General features: G+C 37.9%; 1 protein-coding gene across 3 annotated transcripts in view; it reads right to left on the bottom strand.

The window, feature by feature from the left end:
• galnt14 (UDP-N-acetyl-alpha-D-galactosamine:polypeptide N-acetylgalactosaminyltransferase 14 (GalNAc-T14)) overlaps positions 1–19,292 on the bottom strand; it is a 194,687-nt gene extending 175,395 nt beyond the window's left edge. Inside the window, exons 1-2 of one of the 3 annotated variants that reach the window (XM_084378396.1) lie at positions 18,389–19,292; positions 16,607–16,706 (exon numbers count right to left, since the gene is read on the bottom strand). Coding sequence is in view for 1 of the 3 variants with exons in the window: in XM_084378394.1 (XP_084234520.1) it covers positions 12,977–13,147 (171 nt within the window). In the remaining 2 variants the exon portion in view is untranslated. Of the gene's footprint in view, positions 1–12,976; positions 13,440–16,606; positions 16,707–18,388 lie in introns of those variants that run through there. The other 2 variants (XM_084378395.1, XM_084378394.1) reach the window with 2 other exon arrangements.
• Positions 19,293–21,764: the final 2,472 nt, after the last annotated feature.

Genomic DNA, 21,764 nt, shown 5'->3' with positions numbered 1-21,764 from the left:
TTCAGTCTGCTGAATCAAGTTGTAGTGTGTCAGCTTGAAATTACAATTTCATCTGTAATATTTTTGCATCATTTTTTGGAAGCTATACTCTGTCAACAGCTTAAATGCAATTCTAAACGTATGACCAAGGTATATTAAATTGCAGGTATCCGTAGCAACAGTTTTTCCACTGGGTTACTGCACTTTTAGAGTTTTGGATTTATTTATTTTTTTCGATACAAGGTTGAACCACTACACCTGTCTGAAGACTTAATCTTACACATACGCTCTGTTAAAGCCCTGCTAGAAACCTATTTAAGTGTCTCCAATACCCAGAAATCAGGTTTCTTCAGCAGCTGTGTTAACCTGGTTCTTCTTCATCCTTAAACCCGCTTTTTGAAAATCTGGTCACTGTGGAAATGTGGCAGTGAGCTGGTTACTAAAACTCATGGTAACATATTCTTTATCCCTCTTTCAAACACACACACACACTAGTGTAAAGGCATGCGTGGTGTAGCGTGACAGAGCAGTGCATGTCTTGTCACTGACAGCTCATTTCCAGTGAATGCTTGTCATTTACAAAATCAAAATGTGTGTGTGTGTGTGTGTGTGTGTGTATGTGTGTAGCCCAAGGTGAGACACACACTCACAAAGCAGCACACAAACTGATGAACTCATATGACACTGATATCAATATAATATAAATGAAATATGCATGAATGTCATGTCAACACACGTACAGCTGTGATTTATTGACACTGGATGAGGCCGTCCTAAAGCTACACTTATCAGCTGCTTTCAGTCCTTCCATGCCTGTTTATCTGTGTGTGTGTGTGTGTGTGTGTGTGTACATATGAGACACACGTACACACGGTATACTTGGGTAATTTTGCAGTCAAAGATGCTTGATTATGCCGCATCCTCAACTTTAAAAAATCCCATTTATGCTGATTCTTGCTGTTTTTATTCTGAATCGTCTGAATCATTTATAAAGGAGGAAGGGATGAGCAGGGGGAAAAATGCAAAACATACTTTCTTGTGCTTTTGTGAGGAACACGCTTCTTAATGCAGGAACGGCACGGTGATTGCAAATTGCCTGTCTGTGTATGATATCAGAGCAACTGTTCATTTAGCTGAATGCCACAGAGGAGCAAAACAAGACATCACTGGAGATGGTGTCTAAAACTCCTCACATACGTATCTGTCATCTCCTCAATGAGCACCTCTCTACCAACACAACATGTAGCTCTACCTGCTGTCTGCTAACCTCAGACTTCTGACCTTCAGACTGCAGGGTGCTTCTGCATAATGCTGCACTCACTGTTCAAAAGCCTAAACAGGGACAAGAGCTGCAAATTCACTTCAGCAAGATGCCTTGAACATCTGTTGCATTTGCTTTCTTATGTTATAATCAGGGATGCGCTGTTTCTATAATCGGAGTGGGGCTTAAACCCAAAGTGGGATGAGTGAGATTAACCATAAACTGTTAAATAAGCCTGAAATTGATATTGGTTGATCAGAAGTTGCTGTATTTATTACTTTTGAGAAAATTAATTACACAAAGCCTCGGAATTGAGCTGATTTAAAATTATTGTGTTAATCACAAGAGTAAGAGAACTATTTACAGGAAAAAGGAAAAGCATAAATATAATTAATTACATTATCATCCACCAGGGGCGCGGGCGACATTTCCCATTTTTGCCTTAACTCCATTTACCTTTGCTGTGTTTTATCAATACTGAAATATATTTTACAAAAATCTCACAATGTTTTGATCAGGCCCTTGGTGACTGACAGCAAACTTCAGTCAGATTCCTGGTAGTGTTTTAGTTCTTTTGAATTTGGCGTACAACAGCTACAAGAACTGCCTGTAATTAGTCTGTAACCATAATTGTAAGAAAAAGCATACAAAATGACACTGAATGACTACTGAACAGGCAACAAGATAATCTCATAATCAAAAGACTGGATTACTTACACATTATTATAATATGTGTATTATTAACACAATATCATGGATATCATTATATCGCAACACCCCTAGTCAGTGGTGAGTTCAATGAGTACACACACACACACACACACACACACATACACTGTGCGTGCCATTGCTCGCTAGCTGTACATTATCCGTAAACACTCGTGCAAGTAACGCAATCCCACGCTCAAACAACCACCATTGCTGATTGAAATCTGTCTGATGTGACTCAGGTAAAATGTTTATAGAATAGGCAATGTTTTAAAGTTGTATTCATGCCCCATTTAGCCTCGGTCACTGACTTCCTTCCTCACTCTCTGACTCTCTCCCAGAAGTTATAGCAACAAGCGACCAAATGAAACACACTGTTACCTTGATTAAATGACAGGTTTCTCTGGGTTTGAACATTGTTGAAACATTTGCAATAATAAGTACACAACTTAACAAAATATATAGCAAAGGTCCAGTTGTTTTTTCAACAACGAAGGCAGAATTCTTACATATTATATCAATCACATTGTGTAAAATTCAGCTATTAAATTATTGAGTCTGGCATGTAACAAACTGATGTACTCTGGCTGCCAAAAGAGCAAAACTGGCAGGTGACTTTTGTGATTTATCAGCCCCTGTAGCTGTTGAACCACAAACGGGTTCATTTCCCCAGCGTGTTTCACAAATGAGGCCCCCGGTGCCAGAGGCCAGTCTAGTTAGCCAACCTGTGGGCCCTGCTGTACACAGAGCCTCATATAAAACATTATTATTATTATTCCCTCCCTGGGAGCTGGTTATAGCCGCTCTGAAAACTCATTTCCCTCTCCTCTTGTCCATGTGAATACCTCCTGATAGGGAGAGGGAAGGAGAAAGGAACAATAACTGCATTTCATATGACGGGGAAATGAATAATTTCAACTGCGCGTGTGCCTGCAGTGTGTGTAAATGTGTGTGTAAATGTGTATTGAGGGGTATTGTGTGTGTGTTTGCCTTGTGACATTGTGGAGCGATTGGGCGTTGTGATACACAAGGCGAGCACACAGATTGAAGCATCGATCTTGTTTCCTCGAGAAAGGAGGGAGAGAGAAACTGAGACCAAACGAAGAAATGGAAGAAGTGATTCAGCTGCAAAGAAAGTTGCAATAAAGATACATGAGTTAAGAGAACTGTCCACGCGGTTGTATATATAAAATTTTAAAAAAATCCATAAAGTCACCTTGTGTGATTCTCTGTTATTCACACTGACACATACAGGGAAGGAAATATAGAAAAGATATTGGACAGAGTGAGAGATCTTAGTTTTCAACTCTCTGTCAACCAGCCAACTTCAGACTACATGACTTTATTTAAATGTGAATGAGGTCCAGGTTTATATTCATTTCAATTCAACGTATTATAACGAACTAAAAAAATGATAAATAATAAAATCTTTAAATGATCGGCCACTGATAAAGAACACACTCAACACATAATGATCAATGGGCAAGCAATTCCTTAATAAGCAGAAACATGAAGACAAAATGCAAAATCAAAAATAAAAACTTCAGAACCAGACAAACTGGGGACTGATAAATATTCACACTTACATATTTTTTTCTTCAAAACCTCTATGAATATGTATGTAACACACGGCCCAATCTGTTAAATCTAACACAAGCTGTCAAGTCACAGAAGGTTCTAACTTTGTGTGTTGCACATATGTCTGTGTGTAGACGAAAGGACAAAATCATCAGTATGTACTACATTGTATTGTGGTTTTTTTTTTACAGTAAATTGTCATGTTCAGAAGAAATACCTCATATTATAGAGCAGCGCAGATCTGAACCTGAAAATGTGCACTAATCCGGCCCAAATATGTCAAGCCCATCAGTCGAATCAGCTCAGCAGGAGGAAAAAAACACCAACAACCAGTTTTTTTAAATAGACATTTCAATCCCGTCAAACAACTGCCATTGAAACTTTGTCAATTTAGACTGGCAATAAAGATTTTTGCTTTAATTTATCATTCTGAATGAAGTTGATTGCATAATGTAACAACTATAGAATTATGACCCCATCAGTGTTTAAATTGGTTCCCATAAACCTCTTTTTCACTATGCTTTTCAATTCTATGCAAGTCTTCAAATGGGTAGGAAACCTCCCGGGAAAATTAAGGCTGACTGGGGATTCGGCTAGACCGAGGACGTTACAATAAATCTGGACACACTGTGGAGGTGGAGCCCTGTTCATTCCTATGAAAGGCTTCTTTCACAATGTAAGCTTATGGGAAGAAGTCTTTTTGGGCCATAGTGTGTCACGTGACAATGAAATTACACAGTTTGGCCAGTACAAAACCAGCTTCAACGCCTTGCAAAATTTCTGTCTGCTTTCAAGTTTTCATTATTGACTAAATGAATGAACACATTCATGTTTCATCCTGTGTTGTTGGTAGTTGCAACTCTGAGGAAAAGAGAAAGTGATCCAGCTGTCTTTGCATCAGTGGCACCAACGATAATACCACTTGGAAACACTGGAGGGGGGAGGAAGTTGTTTCCACTTTGAATAAATACGTATGGAATTTGGAGTCAGTGTCACAGTGATACCCATTATAGGCATCATTTGGCTGGTTTGATGAATTTGCACAGGTTAAAGTGACCTTGAGGAGCTGTGCATTTATAGAGAGCATAGTCAGCCAGGGTGTGTTTTCAATGTGTCAGGTAGCATTGGTGCCGGTCAGCCACAAATGAAACTTAACTATAAGCTGAGACATATTAAATGATTTGGTAACAATGTTCTGATTACTTAGGGGCAGAATCTTCACAGTAGTCAGCTGTAATAACTGTAATTATGTGGTGTTATATCAGCAGCTCATCTTGCTTTAAATCTGATCAAACACCTGCCCTGGGACGGCGGACATTCATCCATTACAGTCAGAGAGAGAGAGAGAGAGGCAGAGAGTCCTTCAGTATTCAACGGACCAACAGATTGTTTCCTCTCATGTTTGGACTTCTGAAGGCAGAAACTCCATAAAGATCCCCTGCCAACCTGCCTGAGGACACAAGCACACTCCAACCAAGCTGCTTCAAAGGATCTCTCAATGTGTGTGTCTGTGTGTGTGTTCTCGCTTTTGTGCGAGAAATACCATTTTTCATGTGTGCACATGCAGATGAGGGTGTGATCCTGCATAAGTGTTTCTGCGTGTGTGTGTGCGCGCGCGCAAACAGGAGTACCATGCCTTGTACAGGAAGTAGTCGTGCTAGGTAAACAGAAGTGCAGGCTAATCCTGTGAGGAATGGGAATTCTGCATTAGCATTTGAATAGCGCACCGTGGCACAAGTACTGCTGACAAAACTAACACACATCCTCCGCCCTGGCTCACACTCACACACAAAAAACACTGCTTATATTCAGAGCTGAAGAGGGAATTTTTTTTATAGCAGTCAGACACATGTAGCTTATACACAGAATCCTTCAGAGGAAAAATAACTACCTGCTGATTGTTTTTTTTAACATACTGGAGGGTTTGTGAGCTTCACATCTACACACCTCTGCACATTCGCACCTGCAAGCTGTCCGACACAACCACACGCTGCATTTACATGCACATTAATAATGTGATTATACTGTAATTAGGCCAATAATGAGGGTAAGAGCCCATGTAAACAACATCTGATTACATGCAAGTATGCATAATCGCAGGAACATATGCTGGTGTCTGGATCAAAACCTTGCCTTTCTAAATGTCATTACCTCTGCTAACATGCAAGTATGATTAAGAGTTTTTTTCTAGCCTACAGGATAAAGGTCTACCAAGTGATTTGTCCTCCATTTTGACCATTATCATTAACCTTTTAGAATCTCACAAGTTTAACATGCATTTTCACCACCTGAACCTGTTCCTGTTTGGGGTTTTGGGCCATAGATCCAGCCAGGGTAGCAACTATTATTTTCATTATCGTGAAATCTGCTGATTATTTTCACAATTTATCAAATCATTTTTATTTTACAAATTGTCAAAAAATTGTGGAAATGCTCATGACAATTTCCCAGAGCCCAAAGTGACATCTTCAAATAGCTTCTTTTGTCCAAACAACAGTCCCAAAGCTAAAGAATCCTCATTTACTGTCATACATGACAAAGAAAAGCAGGACATCCTTAGATATGAGAAGCTGAAACCAGCAGATATTTGACCTTTATATTTAAAAAATGACTGTAACAATCAATTGATGATTAAAACAGTTGTCAGTTATTTTCTTTGATCAACTGATCAATGAATCAACTCATCGTTGCAGCTCTCTTGCCCTCCAGAAGTCACCGCCTCAAAGGTGAACTTCATAATGAGCCAAGAACTATCAGGGTTGAGCTTGCAGTGCTGAATGTCAAACAAAAGCCTCACGACTGCAAAAATGTGTGTGCAGCATTCACTCACACAGCAAAAAGCATTGGTAGCCAGCAGTTTCAATATAATGTGTTAAACCTCCAAACTAGTCATAAAGAGCATGAAAAAAATTGTGGAGAACCTTTTTCTGATAAGTTATGAATCAATACATTATAAAGAACAAAGAAAAAAAACTGTCTTGTCTCGTTTCATGCAATGTATGGCACCTCGAACAAAGCATTAACTTCTCAGTCGGTTACAGTTTTAGTCCACCGGCTCTTAATGTTCTTTAAAATGCCGTGGAAACAGGACAAAAACAAGAATGTACAACAGGGACTTTTTATTGACTGGAGCTCATTAGTATTATTTGGTCACCCATCAGTCTTGTATGCAGAACATATTAATGCTGTGTTCAGACCAAAAGTGACACAAACTTTTTGTGCAAAATAGATTAAAGTCATTGATAATACACGATTAGACGCAAATGCTAACTTGACACGATTTTTCATGTCATCACTTCAATCGCGAGTTAAAAATACTGAACTTAAGCTAAATTTCCCGTGACACCAGCGTTGACATTCACACTGACGTGATGACGTTCGGGCTGCTGATTTCCAGACATTGAACGACAACAACAATGGAGGATAGGATAATAATCACTAATCTCGGCCGTTTGCGGACACCCAGAGCTGTATGATAACACATCTGATCCGAACTCCATTCAGGAAACAAGCATTTTAAAAGTTGTTTGCTTGTCATCTGGCCGACAGACCTGATGAAGCATGAATTCAGGCTTTTTACAAAACAGCATTATGATGTTGTTATTTTGGCATCCTTCTGATAGATTCACTGCAGTCAGATCACAGAGAAATCTCTTCGTTTTGGGTTCATACTGTTGGGGTTATTTTTATTTGCTTTACTCGCGCGAGTAGACGCAATTAAAAATGGTTAACCCTGCAATCAAACTTGCGCGAGTAATGCAATTTGAATATTTTCTTCACGTTTGGATTGAACACGGCACAACACTGCAAACAAGCACTTGTTGTCACTGTTATTACTTGAAACCTACAGTAGATGACATCAGTTTTTATTGCTGTGAAAACAACCCAAAGGTTGGAGTGGTGCAGGTTGAATAAGGACATACTAAGCAGATACATGGTTCTGTTCTACACTCTGTGTGTGTACATACACCAAATATTTTAATTATTTTCCATAATTTTACAGTAGCGTTAATGTTAGTACACACAACACTGTCAATAACAACATGTAAACCAGCTGAAAGTAAGACTCTCCAGAGCAGAAAAAGAGCAAATGTAATGAGATGCTTCTGATTACATTTTAGTGTCCATGCAGACCAGGAGGTCTGTAAAATTGTATTGTTTACATCTGCCTGTTCAGGCACAATGGCTGCTATGTTTTAATGCCCTCTTCTGTCACTGCAGGTATTCATCTTCTTCATGCTGTGTTGACATTAAAAGTGTCAAGATATTAGATATTAAAGGGTTAAGTTCAGCTCAGCAGACACACCTTTCATGTTTTTTAGAGAGACTTTTTGTTCAAATGTGTATCAATCAAAACTGTATCAATCCTTGATCCTGTTTTAACTCGTGTTGGAATAATATACCAGTGCAACAGAAGCAGCCCAATTTAGTTTTCTTTTTTTATGAGAGGAACAGACTGTGTCCTTGGTAATGATGAAACAAGGCGGCCGCTAGCTGCTGACAGATCCTACAGTTTTACACTGGGTGTGAAAAACTGTAGGATTAAGTTGGCAGCTCTGTTTCTGGCACGGGTGTTAGCCGAGGTGTGTTACAGCATGTGTGCCCTGACTTGAAAATGATACTACCCCCCCTTGCTCTCTCTCGTTCGCTTGTAGGCTCACATCTCACAGAACAAGTCGACACACGACAAGACAGTCTTTCTTCTTCTTCTTCTTCTTCTTCTTCTTCTTCTTCTTCTTCTTCTTCTCCTCCTGATCAGCTAAGTGGCTGCAGCTGTTTATACCCCTTCTACTAAAGTACTTTAATTACATTTCAAATTTCAGATCTGAGGCATTTAGCAGAGGATCTTATCCGGTCAACTTACAATGAGAGCAACAGCAGATTAAGCTTCAATGACTGAATTATCCTCCATTTGAAAAACACCTCCTACTCAAAGAAATTTAAGGCAAGCCTCAAAATAAAGACAAAGTGGGGCTCTTCTTTGAGGATTGTTGATGTCTTATGAGCTTTGTTGACACATAATTATCATACTTTCCCTGCCTGGATTCTCTGGTTTCGGCAAGTTATGCTGAGTTTCACCAAAATTGCAAACATCCATCGATCATCTGAAATTGCTTATGCTCTTCAGGGTCACGACGGTGCTGGAGCAGAGCCCAGCTAACATTGGGCGATGTTGGGGTACACCCTGGATAAGTCATCAGTTCATCACAGGGCTGACATACAGGGACAAACAACCATTCAGGATCACATTTACACCTATGGACAATTTAGAGTAACCTAAGTTTTTGAATGTCTTTTGGATTGTGGAAAGAAAGCCTGAGTACCGGGAGAGAACCCATGCTGACACAGGGAGAACATGCCAAATAACTTTTATAACTTTATCGACGATGCACAATCTTCCACGTCCCCATTGCGATGCATCTTAGAGTCAAATTTCCGCACATCCATCATCAGTTAATTTTTGTAATCATTCCAATCCTTAGGTTTATGAATACATACCCACAAGACTAATGAAATTCCCATCATTCTCAGCTATACTTTATGTTTAGTGTTGATTAGTAAATCACGTGCTAATACTCCATATTAAGAGGAGCAGTAACTGAAATACAGCTTGAGTCAAAAATGTCAAAATATCGATACATATTGATTCTGAATATTTAAAACCGTTTCAATACCCTTTTCCGTAGTATCGATACACAGACACCAGCTGCACTTTCTTGCTTTCTATTCTCTCCGACGGTGAGGTGACACTGCTGCAGTGTCCACATAATCCTGCCTCCTCCCCCTATTTTTGTCTTGCTTTCTATTGTTTTTAATATTCAATATCATCTTATCTTCCTTTTTCTAGTAAGAATTCTGAAATGTATGAGTTCTGAGTAGACTGCAACATTCACTCTTTTTTCTCATTATTTTGGAAATTCAGAGGCAGTCAGATCATGCAAACAAAACCAAAGACAACAAAGACAACATCAGAACAGATAGGTATAACACGAGCAAGGCAGAAACACTGAGGGCAGCAGAAAAGTCCACTACATAATAGGTGTAACCACTACAGGGGAGTTGCTGTGCAGGCAGCCGATGGGGCCAGGTGTAGTAGCCTTTAGTGGACGGGACACTTAGACAGACAAATAACTACATTATTTAACTACATAGCCTACTCAACCACAGTAGAAGCCAAGAAATCAAGGAGAAATGCTGAAATAAACACAGTCTGATCAACTCAACAACATAAGGCAGGCATGACGCTCCACTTCTGAAACGCTCCCGGCTGGATATGAAGTCGCATGGAGGACGGAACAAAACAGCGTCATACACAAAAGGTAACAGAGACGTGCCCAGTGGAATCAAGGGGTTAGAGCTGCTATGTGAAAATACTGTTTTTGTAGATAACAGAATACGTGTCATGCACTGTAGACAGATTCATATTTTGTTTTTGTAATGTTTATGTAGTGAGTTGGGTCACAGAGATGCTGGTATTGAAATGATGCAGATTTTTGTATTGTAACCATTGCATTCTGATACTAAATGATAAAAAAAATATATACATTGAGATGCATTGAGAATTGTTGACAGCTGAATCATAATTGATTCATGAGGCCACTGAAGATTGAAGCCTCTACCAGATGTTGGTATGAGACTAACAGTTAAGGAATCACCACAGATTCTTTTAAAGCATCTGTAGCTCTAAAGCCACCACAAACTCTGAATGTTACATAAACACACACGTATTTTTTACTGCAGGTGATCTTACAGTAATGTGTGTTCATGCTGTGTACTTAGACCTTTCTAAAAGCTTTCAGTCAGTGACTGCTGTGCATTTGCATTCCACATTTTAGTATTTTAACTGATGCTCAGATACAAAACAGCTCATGAGAAGAACACCAGAGTGAGTTTCAGTTTCTAGATCAACTGCATTACAAGCAACTGGTAACAAGGAGCTCAGGGAGGTCAGAGGCCACGGCATGCTGATCAATACAAAAAATAATGTTATGATACAAGAACATGCATATACATATTCGAGGAAACCACAAAGAATACAAAGAGCTGATTTTATCAGGTTTTATATGCAGCTCTTTGCAGCTTTTATGTATTTCTGTTGTCTACATAAACACTTGTCACTTCGACACAGACTGCTGAGTCTCGGTGTGTGGTCGAAGAGCTGAATATGCAGCAGCCCTCACACACTTTTATACAGCAGTCTTTCCATTAAAAAACCTTTTGTCATGATGCCTTGGATATATTCACTGAATTAATGCCGTTAAGCACTCTGAACTGGGAAGAATTTTACTTTAGTGCAGAGGGACTCAAAATAAAGAAATAAACTCAGATTCTGTTCTGTAATTAAGTTTCATTATCTAAATAAGTGGCAGCAGAACATGCTGCTGACCTTCATGGGTACTTCACCTTCACTGTGCTGTTAATGTGAAACCTCACACACTAATAATGTCTACAGTTGCAAAGACTGACTTTATGGATTCTTGTTATAATCATCCAATATCCCTATAAAAACATATAGTGTCTGTAATGCATTAGACTACTTTACATTTTTATGTCCTCTCATCTCACAGTATTCCAACAGAGAAGTGTCTCTCAAAAATGTATTCTGTTCTGGTATTTCTAGTTCATATGTGTGTGTGCTGGTAGTTCAATAAAACAAGGTAAAAGAGGCAGGATCAATACAATTTATCCCACTAGCCACAGTTTACATGCTGCAGGTCTTTTGCATAACAGACATCCTGCGGAGCACACTGGGCGCAGGAACCAAGCCGGGTCGAAAATGAACCTAATTATCTTCAAAGGAGCCACAGCAATCTGATAATGATTTTATACGATTATAAGAGCCGCTATAGTGGATGTGTGGGTATATTATTCTAGGGTATTATAGGAATAGCACGTATAGTATTATCACAGGAAATAAAAAAATGCAAGTAGAGTATTACATCATTATCTATAGAGCCACTGTGAGCAGGAATATTGTAGCTTTAAATAACCTGCGATGGTGGGGAGGTAAAATATCACAGAAAATAAAGCAGATTCTATTTAGTTTACACTGCAAGCTAGGGTGAGAAACACAAGGGAGAAATAACTAAATGAAATAAATATATTTACCGGAATTGAGTTCTTATAGAGTTTGGCACCTTTTGTTATTTAATGTTTGGATTTTGTGACATTTCTTACCTTTACTTCCTCAGTTTCAGAAAGAAATATTGTACTTTTTAATCCACTGAATCAGATTCATATTAGAATTAATCTTCAAAACATAAAAAAAAAAGTCTGAAATATCTTATCAATTAGTTGCACCAGGACTACAGCAAATGAATATCATACTTCAACTGATCCTTCCCTTACTATTCTTGTGTGCATACCGCAGGTGTCATTTACACTTCGATGCTGGGGACATTTCCGCACCACTTTCTGAAAGGGTCAGTTTAGTCCCCATCGCTTTTTAAAAGCAGAATATGTTAGAAATCTTCTCAATTATAGCGTGCAACAAGAAACACTGTAAAATCTGATAGTTATCTTACTTTTAAAAAAAACAGGGAAATCAAATACTTTGAAATTACCAAGCAAAGTAGAATACTAAATTTATGTTGAATAAGATGAAAAGCCTTAGCAGCTCAAAATAATGATTCCCTACCTTGTAATTTTGAGGTAATGGGTTTCCTCGATTTTTAAAGTAAACTTATTTTTTTTTACAGTGTAAATAACAAGTGAGAACGAATGCTTTGCTGCGGCTGCCACTTCTGGTGTGAAAAATGAAAAACATTTTAACCAAGGACCTGATATGTACAGTGGTCTATACTAAGGCAAAGCAACAGCGTACAATATGTGCAGGGAAACAGTTATCTGTCGCTGGATAATATAGATATAGATGATAGATAATATAGATACATAATATTAGCCTACATACCTATCCACCTTAAAGTTAAAAAAAATGTTGAAGACTTGAAAGATGTTTTTTCAGCTTTTATGTCCCCATGACTTTTCAACACAAAGTGACACCCTTGCTTAAGTAGCCTACATTTTACTGCTTATTGGTTAGATTTGGTTTCACTCAGTTTCAAACAGTTTTCCTTTTCTTGTAGCATTCATTCAAGAACTCTAATATACTTTTTCACCACTGAATCACAAACTGTCCTTAAGGTTTGGGAGAAAACTCAACAGACATCACAGCCACACTACCGGGGATGTAAATAAAACAACCAAAACCCAACCACTAGTCACTGTAAACTCCTTGAACACGGGATACAGCGTTAGGATGGGATTACTATATAAGATCAGCCTGCAGCGTGACAGCAGTGAACTCCACAGACGCACTCAAAGTCCCCTCAGGGATATCAGCGATTTCTCTTTCGGACACACACTCAGTTTAAGTCGCTCACACACACACACACACACACACACACACACACACACACAGCAGAGGAGGTGGCAGTGTCTCTACTTCACCTGGTTGTTCGCTGTCTCTCCGCCTCCCGCTACTCCTCCACCTCCTCCTCCCCCTGCTCCGGTACCGAGCTCCGGCAGCTTCCTCCGGCTCAGCACCAGCAGGTAAACCAGTGCCCCCAGCCACACCAGCACCGCCACGGCCACCGCCAGCCTCCGACAGAGACGCTTCATTTTCCGGTCAGGAGGAGCCGGCGGCGCCCGCAGCCCGGCTGCTGTCAGAATCCCATTTTAGAGAAGCGACAAAACAAATGAAAGAACCGCGCCGACCCGCCGACCCGCACTAACTCACACGCACAAGTGTGTCCGGTCCCGCAGACGGTGAAACACTGGCTACAGAGCGCGCGCTCTCTCTCTCACACACTCTCAACTCTCACAGAGGCTCGAGCGCTTCTCTGACACGCCTGACAGCCGTGGGCGCGTGCGTGCGTGCATGTGTGTTTGTGTGTGTGAATCAGTGTGTTTCTCTGAGGGTGTCCTGGACCCTCCTGGAGGTTTGAATGGGAGAGCGTGGAGCTCCACCTGCCGACATCAACCACTGCTCCACTACAGGAGAATAGAATAGAAACGAACAGAATAGTCAAAGTGATCATCTATGTCCGTGCCCATAATCTACTTAAAGGGGCACTATGTAGTTTTGGAGAAGAAATTCAAAGTCAGAATTTTAATATTTACAGTATCAATGAGGTATTAATCCACTCAGAAATATTTATCCTTTTCATAACTGAATAAACTAACAGGAAATAACACCGCCCTTTTTCCTTTTTCTAAATTTCAAAAATATTTGTCTTTCTACTGCATAGACAGCTCAGTTGTATGAAAAGACATTCTTTCTAATGGTTAAACTCTTCCTTAAAAGGCAGAGTCTGTAATCCAATGTCAAAAAAAGAAAGGGTTCGTAACAATCAAAAATGAAAGCACAAGATTATGACCTAATGATATATTCAAGGTGATTAACACTAAACAAGTTGTTAATGATTAATAATGCCTTCAATATTTGACTACATGTGTATTTTTGTTAACATATGAGTAAAACAGTCCGAGATTTGACTTATGGAAAATTTAGAAACCCCCAAAATTGCAAACTGCATTCTAGTATTTATGTGTATTTATCACTTTTTTATTGGCCATATGTGAGCAGATTGTAATGTGACATGAAACATGACACCACCCCCGGCTCTCTGCGTTGCCTGTGGACGATTTGTTGAAACTCGTAGTATTTAAGTATTAAAAATATTTATTTTTTCCATAACTGAACAAACAAGCTGTCCTCAGGGGAAAATAAGGTCCCCAAAACGCTTTTAGAAGCTAGAAAGGTGGCAGGGTCCGCCAAATATAAACAAAGTAAAACAGTATGAAACTGTGTTGTCCTTTATGGTCAGTTTGTTTATTCAGTTTATTCAGTCATGAAAACAAAGACTATTTAGTTTGTTTAGGCATAAAAAAACAGTCAATTAGTCATTTGTCTTCTGAATAAAATGTATTCCACAAAACTATTTGGGCACAAAGGAAACGCATCCTTCCTTTGGACTGTTCAGACAAAACAAGTAAACTGATTCTTGATCTTACCAGTTTCAGGCATTTTCTTGACCAAATGATGAATGATAAAAAAAAGACATGCAGACAATCATTATTGTGAAAGCCTCTGACAAAGGCAAAAAAAAATAAAAAAATAGGAGGGAATATTACATAATCACTGTGGACTAAAATAAGCCCCCAAAAGTAGGATAAAGCAGGGCAGGAGAAACCAGAGTAAACAAGGACAGAATTAAAAATAGAACAAAAACAGATACATTTCAACCATTCAGGCCCCTTTGACTCAAAACCATTGTGTTAATCAGTTAAAACAATCTAAATTAACATAACCCGTCAACTACAAGGTGTGGAAGGAACAACATTTAATTGATAACAATGTGAGTTGATTAAAATGCATGTGGATTATAAAATAGACAATAAACAAACACAAAGATACAATAAATGTCCAAACAAGAGTTAATTTTGTTATTTATATAAAGATATTTAACCATAAGTACAGAGTGGAAAAGAGAAAAAAATAAGAATTAAAAATCATTCACCCAGTGTGGGCCAATAAAGCACATCTGGAATACTAGGACGGCACTCAGTAGAGTACATACCTCCACCAAGGCCCAACAGTCCCGTTTTGTATTCACTCATAGGTCATCAAGATGAAAGATCAAGATCCATGCATTATTCCCTGAGTAACTAACAAAAATGTTGAGATGTGCCCTATCTCACAATGTTAAAGGAAGTGAGAAAAAAATCCTTGATCTGTTCCTTTATCGGGATCCAAAACTTAATGAGGTCTATTCGGGGCCAAAACTTATCCAAGTTTCGTGGAAATATGTTGAGTAGTTTTTGTGTAATTCCGCTGACAAACCAACCAACAAAAACAACAGACGTAGGTGAAAACATAACTAGAGACCATCTCGCAATGAGATCACATCAACATGTTGTTGACGTTCTGACCAATGACTACACAAGTTACACAAGTTTCATGACACAAGTTTCATGACTGTATCTTACACTGCTGCGACGTTATCAGGCTGACAAAATCTGTTCACAGAAGGACAGACAGACATATAAACACTTGTCAAGGTACTCAAAATTGTTTCTGTGTTAGTTCCAGCCACATAAGGTGGCTCTATGAACACATTTTGCCATGATGATGACACACACACCAGTGTTGTAAAAAGTAACCAAAAGTCATACTAGAGTAGAAGTACAGATATCATGGTAAAAGTAGAAGTCACCCATAGGAGCAGCAAAACAAAGTTCATCTTAAAAATGTGCTACATTGGCTCTGACGCAGTAAGTAACTAGTAACTTGTTATCACTAGTAACTTGTTATCACAAAAACCCATTATGGGTCAATATTTAATCCAGTTATTTTTAGACTGAGAAAACAGGAGAATACAATGGGGAGGAAGGAAAAAACTGTGCTTAGGAGAAAGAAAGGAGAGATGTTAGGAGCAAAAAATAGAAGAGGTGAAGAAGATGTGAAAAGAAAAGAGGAGAGGTACTGAGAGAAAAGACTGAGAGAAGAGGAGTAAGAGACAGGATGCCAGGGGAGAGAGGAGGAAAGATTTTTTTCTGTTGCAGTCACATGAACACAAGTTGACAAGAAGAAAACTGTCAGTTATCCCACATTTTATTTCAATAAATTATCAGACACACCACAGAGTACATGGTTCCATCTCAGCGTTATTAATAAAACATGTGGAACAAAAATAAAAATGATCCTTCTTATGTGATGAGCCCGAGGAGGAAACACATCTTTACTGTCTTAGTGCGCCATCTGGAGTTTAAGCAGAGTAACTGCCATTTGTCTGTTTCCAGTGTGCAGAAGGTGGAGTAATTTAAAAGCTTAGCAACACATTTTTAAAAGGCCGTGTTCAATCCATGTTGCAGAGAGACTTTTTTTTTCACTGAAATTGAAATAAATCTGTCTCTAAACACTCAAAAATACGTAATTCCTACTCAAAATAAGCTCGGTTCTAAGTTTAAAATATTACACATACAGTACAACCGGTTCACATGCTGCTGTGTCAGCTTCAAGATGTAATGCTGTTCCTTCACTAACATCTACTTGCAGTAAAAGTACAAATACCTTACCTTAAATGAATCATTAGGAAGCCTTGTCAAAAGGAACAGATTTATGCTTCAGCTTCATGACCAGTTGAGCTATCAGAACTGTCTGAGCAACATCAGCTCCCTGCAAATGGTGGAAAAAGTATTCAGTAACTTCACTTAAGTAAGTATCTACATATTATCAGCAAAATGAAATTAAAGTAACAAAAACTACAGTATTGCAACATTTTCTATAAGATGATCACGTTTGTAGCGCGGCTGTCCCGTGAGAACCACGAATCTCTAAATCTTTTCATGGAGTCAGAAAAACAGCCTGTTTTCATCTTTGTGACGATGCATTTCTCAGCTAATCCAAGATTATTTCTAAATTATTTATTTGCATAAGGAAGTAGGAGAATTTACTCAACACATAAGGGAACACTTCATCCTTCAGTTTATCACAAACATTCCAAATCAATACATCTGGAGATACATGGCTTACACTAGAGAAGAAGGGTATGAAAAATGTAATCCGAAAAATTTAAGCAACTACAGCTGTCAGACAAATCTAACAGAGTTAAAAGTAAAATATACGACTCTGAGATGTATTGAAGTAGAAGTAGAAAGTTTCAGAGTAAGACTACTCAAGTTAAGTACAAGTACCTCCAATTTGTACTTAAGTACAGTGCTTGAGTAAATGTAGTTAGTTACATTTCATCATTGCTCTGTCTATATTGGTTTGGGGAAAAAAGCATAATTCAAGTTTTATGTAACTTTAAAGATAACAAAGGGTATCTAACACGCAAATAGTGCATGTATTCAAATACAACAAAGGCAATAAAGATAAAGACATGCAACTCATTATTATTATTATCAGGTCGGCTAAATCTGTAGCCACTTTTAAAGCGTTTTTAACAAGTCATTGTTATAAAATGGCTTCATAAAATTCTCTAAAGGTAGCTGGTTGATCCGAGTACATTTTTTTTTCTTTTTTGGCATTGTCCTGGTTTTATTGATTTTATATTTTTAATTTTACTGGCTTTAGGGTTGTATATTTACTGGCTTTATTGTTGTGTATTTACTGGCTTTAGGGTTGTGTATTTGTATTATTTCGTTTGAATTGCACCACGTAACTTTATTAAGAAATGTGCTATATACACAAAGATTATTATTATTGTTATCATTATCATTGTTGTTGTCATTAAAATATACAGAATACTGTCAAGGTCAGTTTGTTTCTGACTGGCAAACCCAATGAAAACTTGTTGGTGACTCTTGGCGACGACAAATGAAAGCCAGCGCCAAATGAGTTTGGCTTATTTTTGTTTTCTACCTTATTTGACTCATATTTACGTTTTTTTATATTAATTTATTTACCTTTCACATGGTCTCTTAAAGTCAATTCATTCTCAGTTGCTTTCTAGCTGAAAGGTGCTGTACAGATAAACTTGCCTTGCTTTAGGCTTGCCTACATCAAATAACTGGCCAGGTTAACTAAATATTTCACATTCAGCCTTGTTAATTAAAATGTATGACTTCACTCGTCCAAATTTGTAAGTTAACGTTTCACTTTTCATTTAAGAAACTGTCTACTGTATTAACACTTTTTAAGGGAGAAAAAGTTAGCATGGCTATTTATAACCGTATAAATAGCCATGCTATAAATTCTGCTGTGTGCTGGCAGGCTGTTAGCTAACTTTAACGCCTCTAACGGCTGACCTAAACTACGTAGTAGTTTAAGTAACCGGAAAACGTTAGCACATTATCAACTATGGCAAGTTACACAATTGAGAGCCCTTTTTTCTCTCTTTTCCTTGAATTACTTACTTACGGTGAATATACTTGTTGAGAATGACAAAGATGGAGTCCTGCTCAAAACACTGTCACATCCTCATCTTTTTTACCTTATCTTGGCCGCATTTACCTAGCGAGCTTAAATACTGCTGCCGCTGGCCCCGCCCACTTCAGTTAACTCGACCAATGAGATTATCCGCGAGTTTAGACAGGTCATCGTTGACAGTTCAAACAGCAGCTGACTGGTTAGTTTGCTCTGGGAGTTTTGACTTTATTAAATGGTCCTCATCCGCAGATTAGATTTGCTTCTTTGCTATGGAAAGTAAAATACTTAAGTACAATTTTGAGGTATTGTTTTTCACTTGAGTCCATTTTCTGCTACTTAAAACCACTACTGATAAAAAAAAAAATTGTACTTTTTACTCCACTATATGTATTTAGACATATTTACTATAGTTTTTAGCTTTTCAGATTGAGGTTTTATATTGTCAACTTATGGTAGCAATACCACAGCACAGAAATTACAAGTTATTAGCAAAAAAAGCAACAAATCATAGTCCTTATTCTACCAAATGTCCAATTTCTTTCATTGTTGTATTTAGTTGTTAGGATTATTAACCATCTTGTTCATAACTTTAATATCATATTTAATAATGTTATTACTAGTTATATTCATATTACTATATTGCAGCTAGTGAATGTGGGGCTAGTTTAATTTTTTTATATATATTTTACTTGTACTGCTGGGTAGGTTTCATTTCCTTTCTTATCGACAAAATATTGTTATCCTTTGATTATATTTTGCATTCTTAATCTTAATCTGGAAAGTAATAAATGACTTGTGTAAATAAATGTAAAAACTAGATGAAAATTTGAATGCAGGACCTCTACTTAACATGGAGTGTTTCTACAGTGCAGCTCTGCTACTTTTACTTATGTTAAGGATCTGAATGCTTCTTCACCCCTTTCCTCATCCACTGTTGAGCATCTTGTTCTTGATCTTGGAAACTGGGGTTGCCAAAACAATCAGCTCAAGGTCCACTGCCTCCCTTGATCTTGAGCTTTTCACCAGCATTACATGGCCTTCATGAGCACATCCTACTTCCAAAAACTGGAATGAATCTACTTACAGAAAGGCCATTACTGTCCTCCTGGATACTACAGCAATAATTCCATGGATGTTTACAATAAAGATGTTTCTTTGTATTCCAAGTGATGTATTAATCAGTTTATGGTGAAGCTTTTTAGAAGCTGCAATGCCTTTACTAACCTTTCTTTGGTTTTATACTTAAATAGGAAGATCTTGCTTAAAAGATGACGATGCAAATTTCATTAAACATTTTGGTGGTAGCCAAATACCTCAACTAAAACTGAAATTGGATCTTAAAAATAATACTGAGATGTTGGCTAAAGCTCCAAACTGTGACCCCTCAAGTAATATGTTAAAATGATCACTAAACTAAATCACCAGTATTACAGGCCATCTTCTCAGGAATTGGCCAGTAAACTGATACCATAACATTGCAGATCTTTTTCATCTTGCACCAGGCAGACAGATACATGATATTATACAACACATCATAAATAATGTTTTAATATCAAAGTATAATCAACTGTAACAAAAACACTGCAGAAAAAACAAAAACTGTGGTAGATTAAGATCATGACCTACATGAGTTTCAACTCTGCTCGACATCTTAAAGAATAATAACCAACTGGAAATTCTGGGCTTCTGTTCATGGTTTATTTTCAGAGAGAAAACCCTGTTTCAAACAAATGTTAAAATATATTGGAAAAGAAACACAGATTAACACGCACACCACATCCTCTAATCCAGTTTATTTTCCTCAGCAGAAAATGGAACACGATAAAATTAAAGGAGAAAATAGGACAGAATTATGTTCTTGCTTTTTTATACATTTAACTAAATATGCCACTCTATGCTAGGGTGTAAGTAACTCAAACTGATATAAGGTTAAATAATTTTTTTCTCTAAAAGGTACAGAAAGATATTCCATTTCTTCCATTTCTCATTAGCACTCAAACAAAAAAGGAACAAGTTTTTCAAAATATCAAAATAAGAACCAGCCAAGCTCCCTTTGTCCTTCGCTGTGTTCTCATTGGAAAAGACGAGCGGGGTGGGGAGAGGTGATGGAGAGAAGAAACAATAACTTGTGCATGAGGATTAGCATAGTTAAGTGGTGTCTGGTTACAAGGGCTCTCCACCTGAATCAACTTTTCCAATGTTGATTTGCAAAAAAAAAAGGACGCTTTATGATTTTCCTGCTATACAAGGAAATCTACTGCTCCACGTTTCTTGAAAAACAGTAACATACAGTTCAACATCATCAAATTGCACTTCCTGTGATGCTGCAAAGTACATTTTATGGAGATTCCGTACCTGTATTATCAAACAAATCACAACTCATACGTTTAATGCACCTGCAGTGTGTGCTGAATGCCAAACAAATTTTTTTTTTAAATTTAAGAAAAAAGTTCTGCAACGTCACAAACAAACAAAAAAGTTGATTTGGGTAGAACACCCCTTTAAGGAGAGGAAGGAAGAGAGGTGTGTAACTGAACAATATGCACAGCACAAAGTCCAAGCAGTCAGACTGTGTAGGCTGATCAAGAGCAGGGTCGGGGAAGAACAATGACAAAAACGTATGCGGAAAGGGGAAACCACTCAATTTAAGAATTCACATGTTATTTCTGCAGCCAAAACCAGCTGAGGCATCATCAGACACTGCAGACAGTTTGAATCTTTGATGTCAAGAGATAAGAGACAACCTCCACTTCTCTAGGTTACATTTTATCGTACACCTGGTTAAACTTAAATGATAGCAACACTGAACTGAACCATCACGGTTGAATTCCTTGCTGAAGTGGCCAGTTAAGAGCCCAGCTGTATTGAAAACTTAACATTGGCTGGTTTTCTCTTTGCTATAGGTGTACAACATCTCCAGGTTAACCAGATTTTGGTTAATTCCTCAGCCTTGAATCCAATTTTCACTCCGACTGTGTATCAATGTGACATCACTGATTTAAACTCTCTTGGATTTAGTGACAGCTCATTAGCAGAAAGGATGATCAATGTAAAGACAAAAGAAAGAAATTAAAACATTTCAAGGATATCCCCGATCTGAAAATTAAATTATACCTAATTCTACCCACAAAACGCAAAATAAGAAATAAATTATATTATAAGGGTAGTAAGTAATTTATGTATTCAGTTTAGTCTATAGAGACACTCAGTGATAAACTTCAGGTACTTTTTATAAATGAATACATGTTGTTTTGGCGAAGAACTCCTCTTTTGAATACAAAAATTCAGTCGTTTTCCCCTTTATGTAAAACAACAGTACTACTCAGTATATTGAAAAAAGGGGAGGGGAAGAGGGAGAAGAGG

This window comes from Pagrus pagrus (genome assembly GCF_965226575.1).
Source record: "Pagrus pagrus genome assembly, chromosome: 16".
Classification (NCBI taxonomy): domain Eukaryota; kingdom Metazoa; phylum Chordata; class Actinopteri; order Spariformes; family Sparidae; genus Pagrus; species Pagrus pagrus.
Note: the sequence above shows the minus strand (reverse complement) of the source record. Positions and strands in the feature narration are given on the sequence as shown.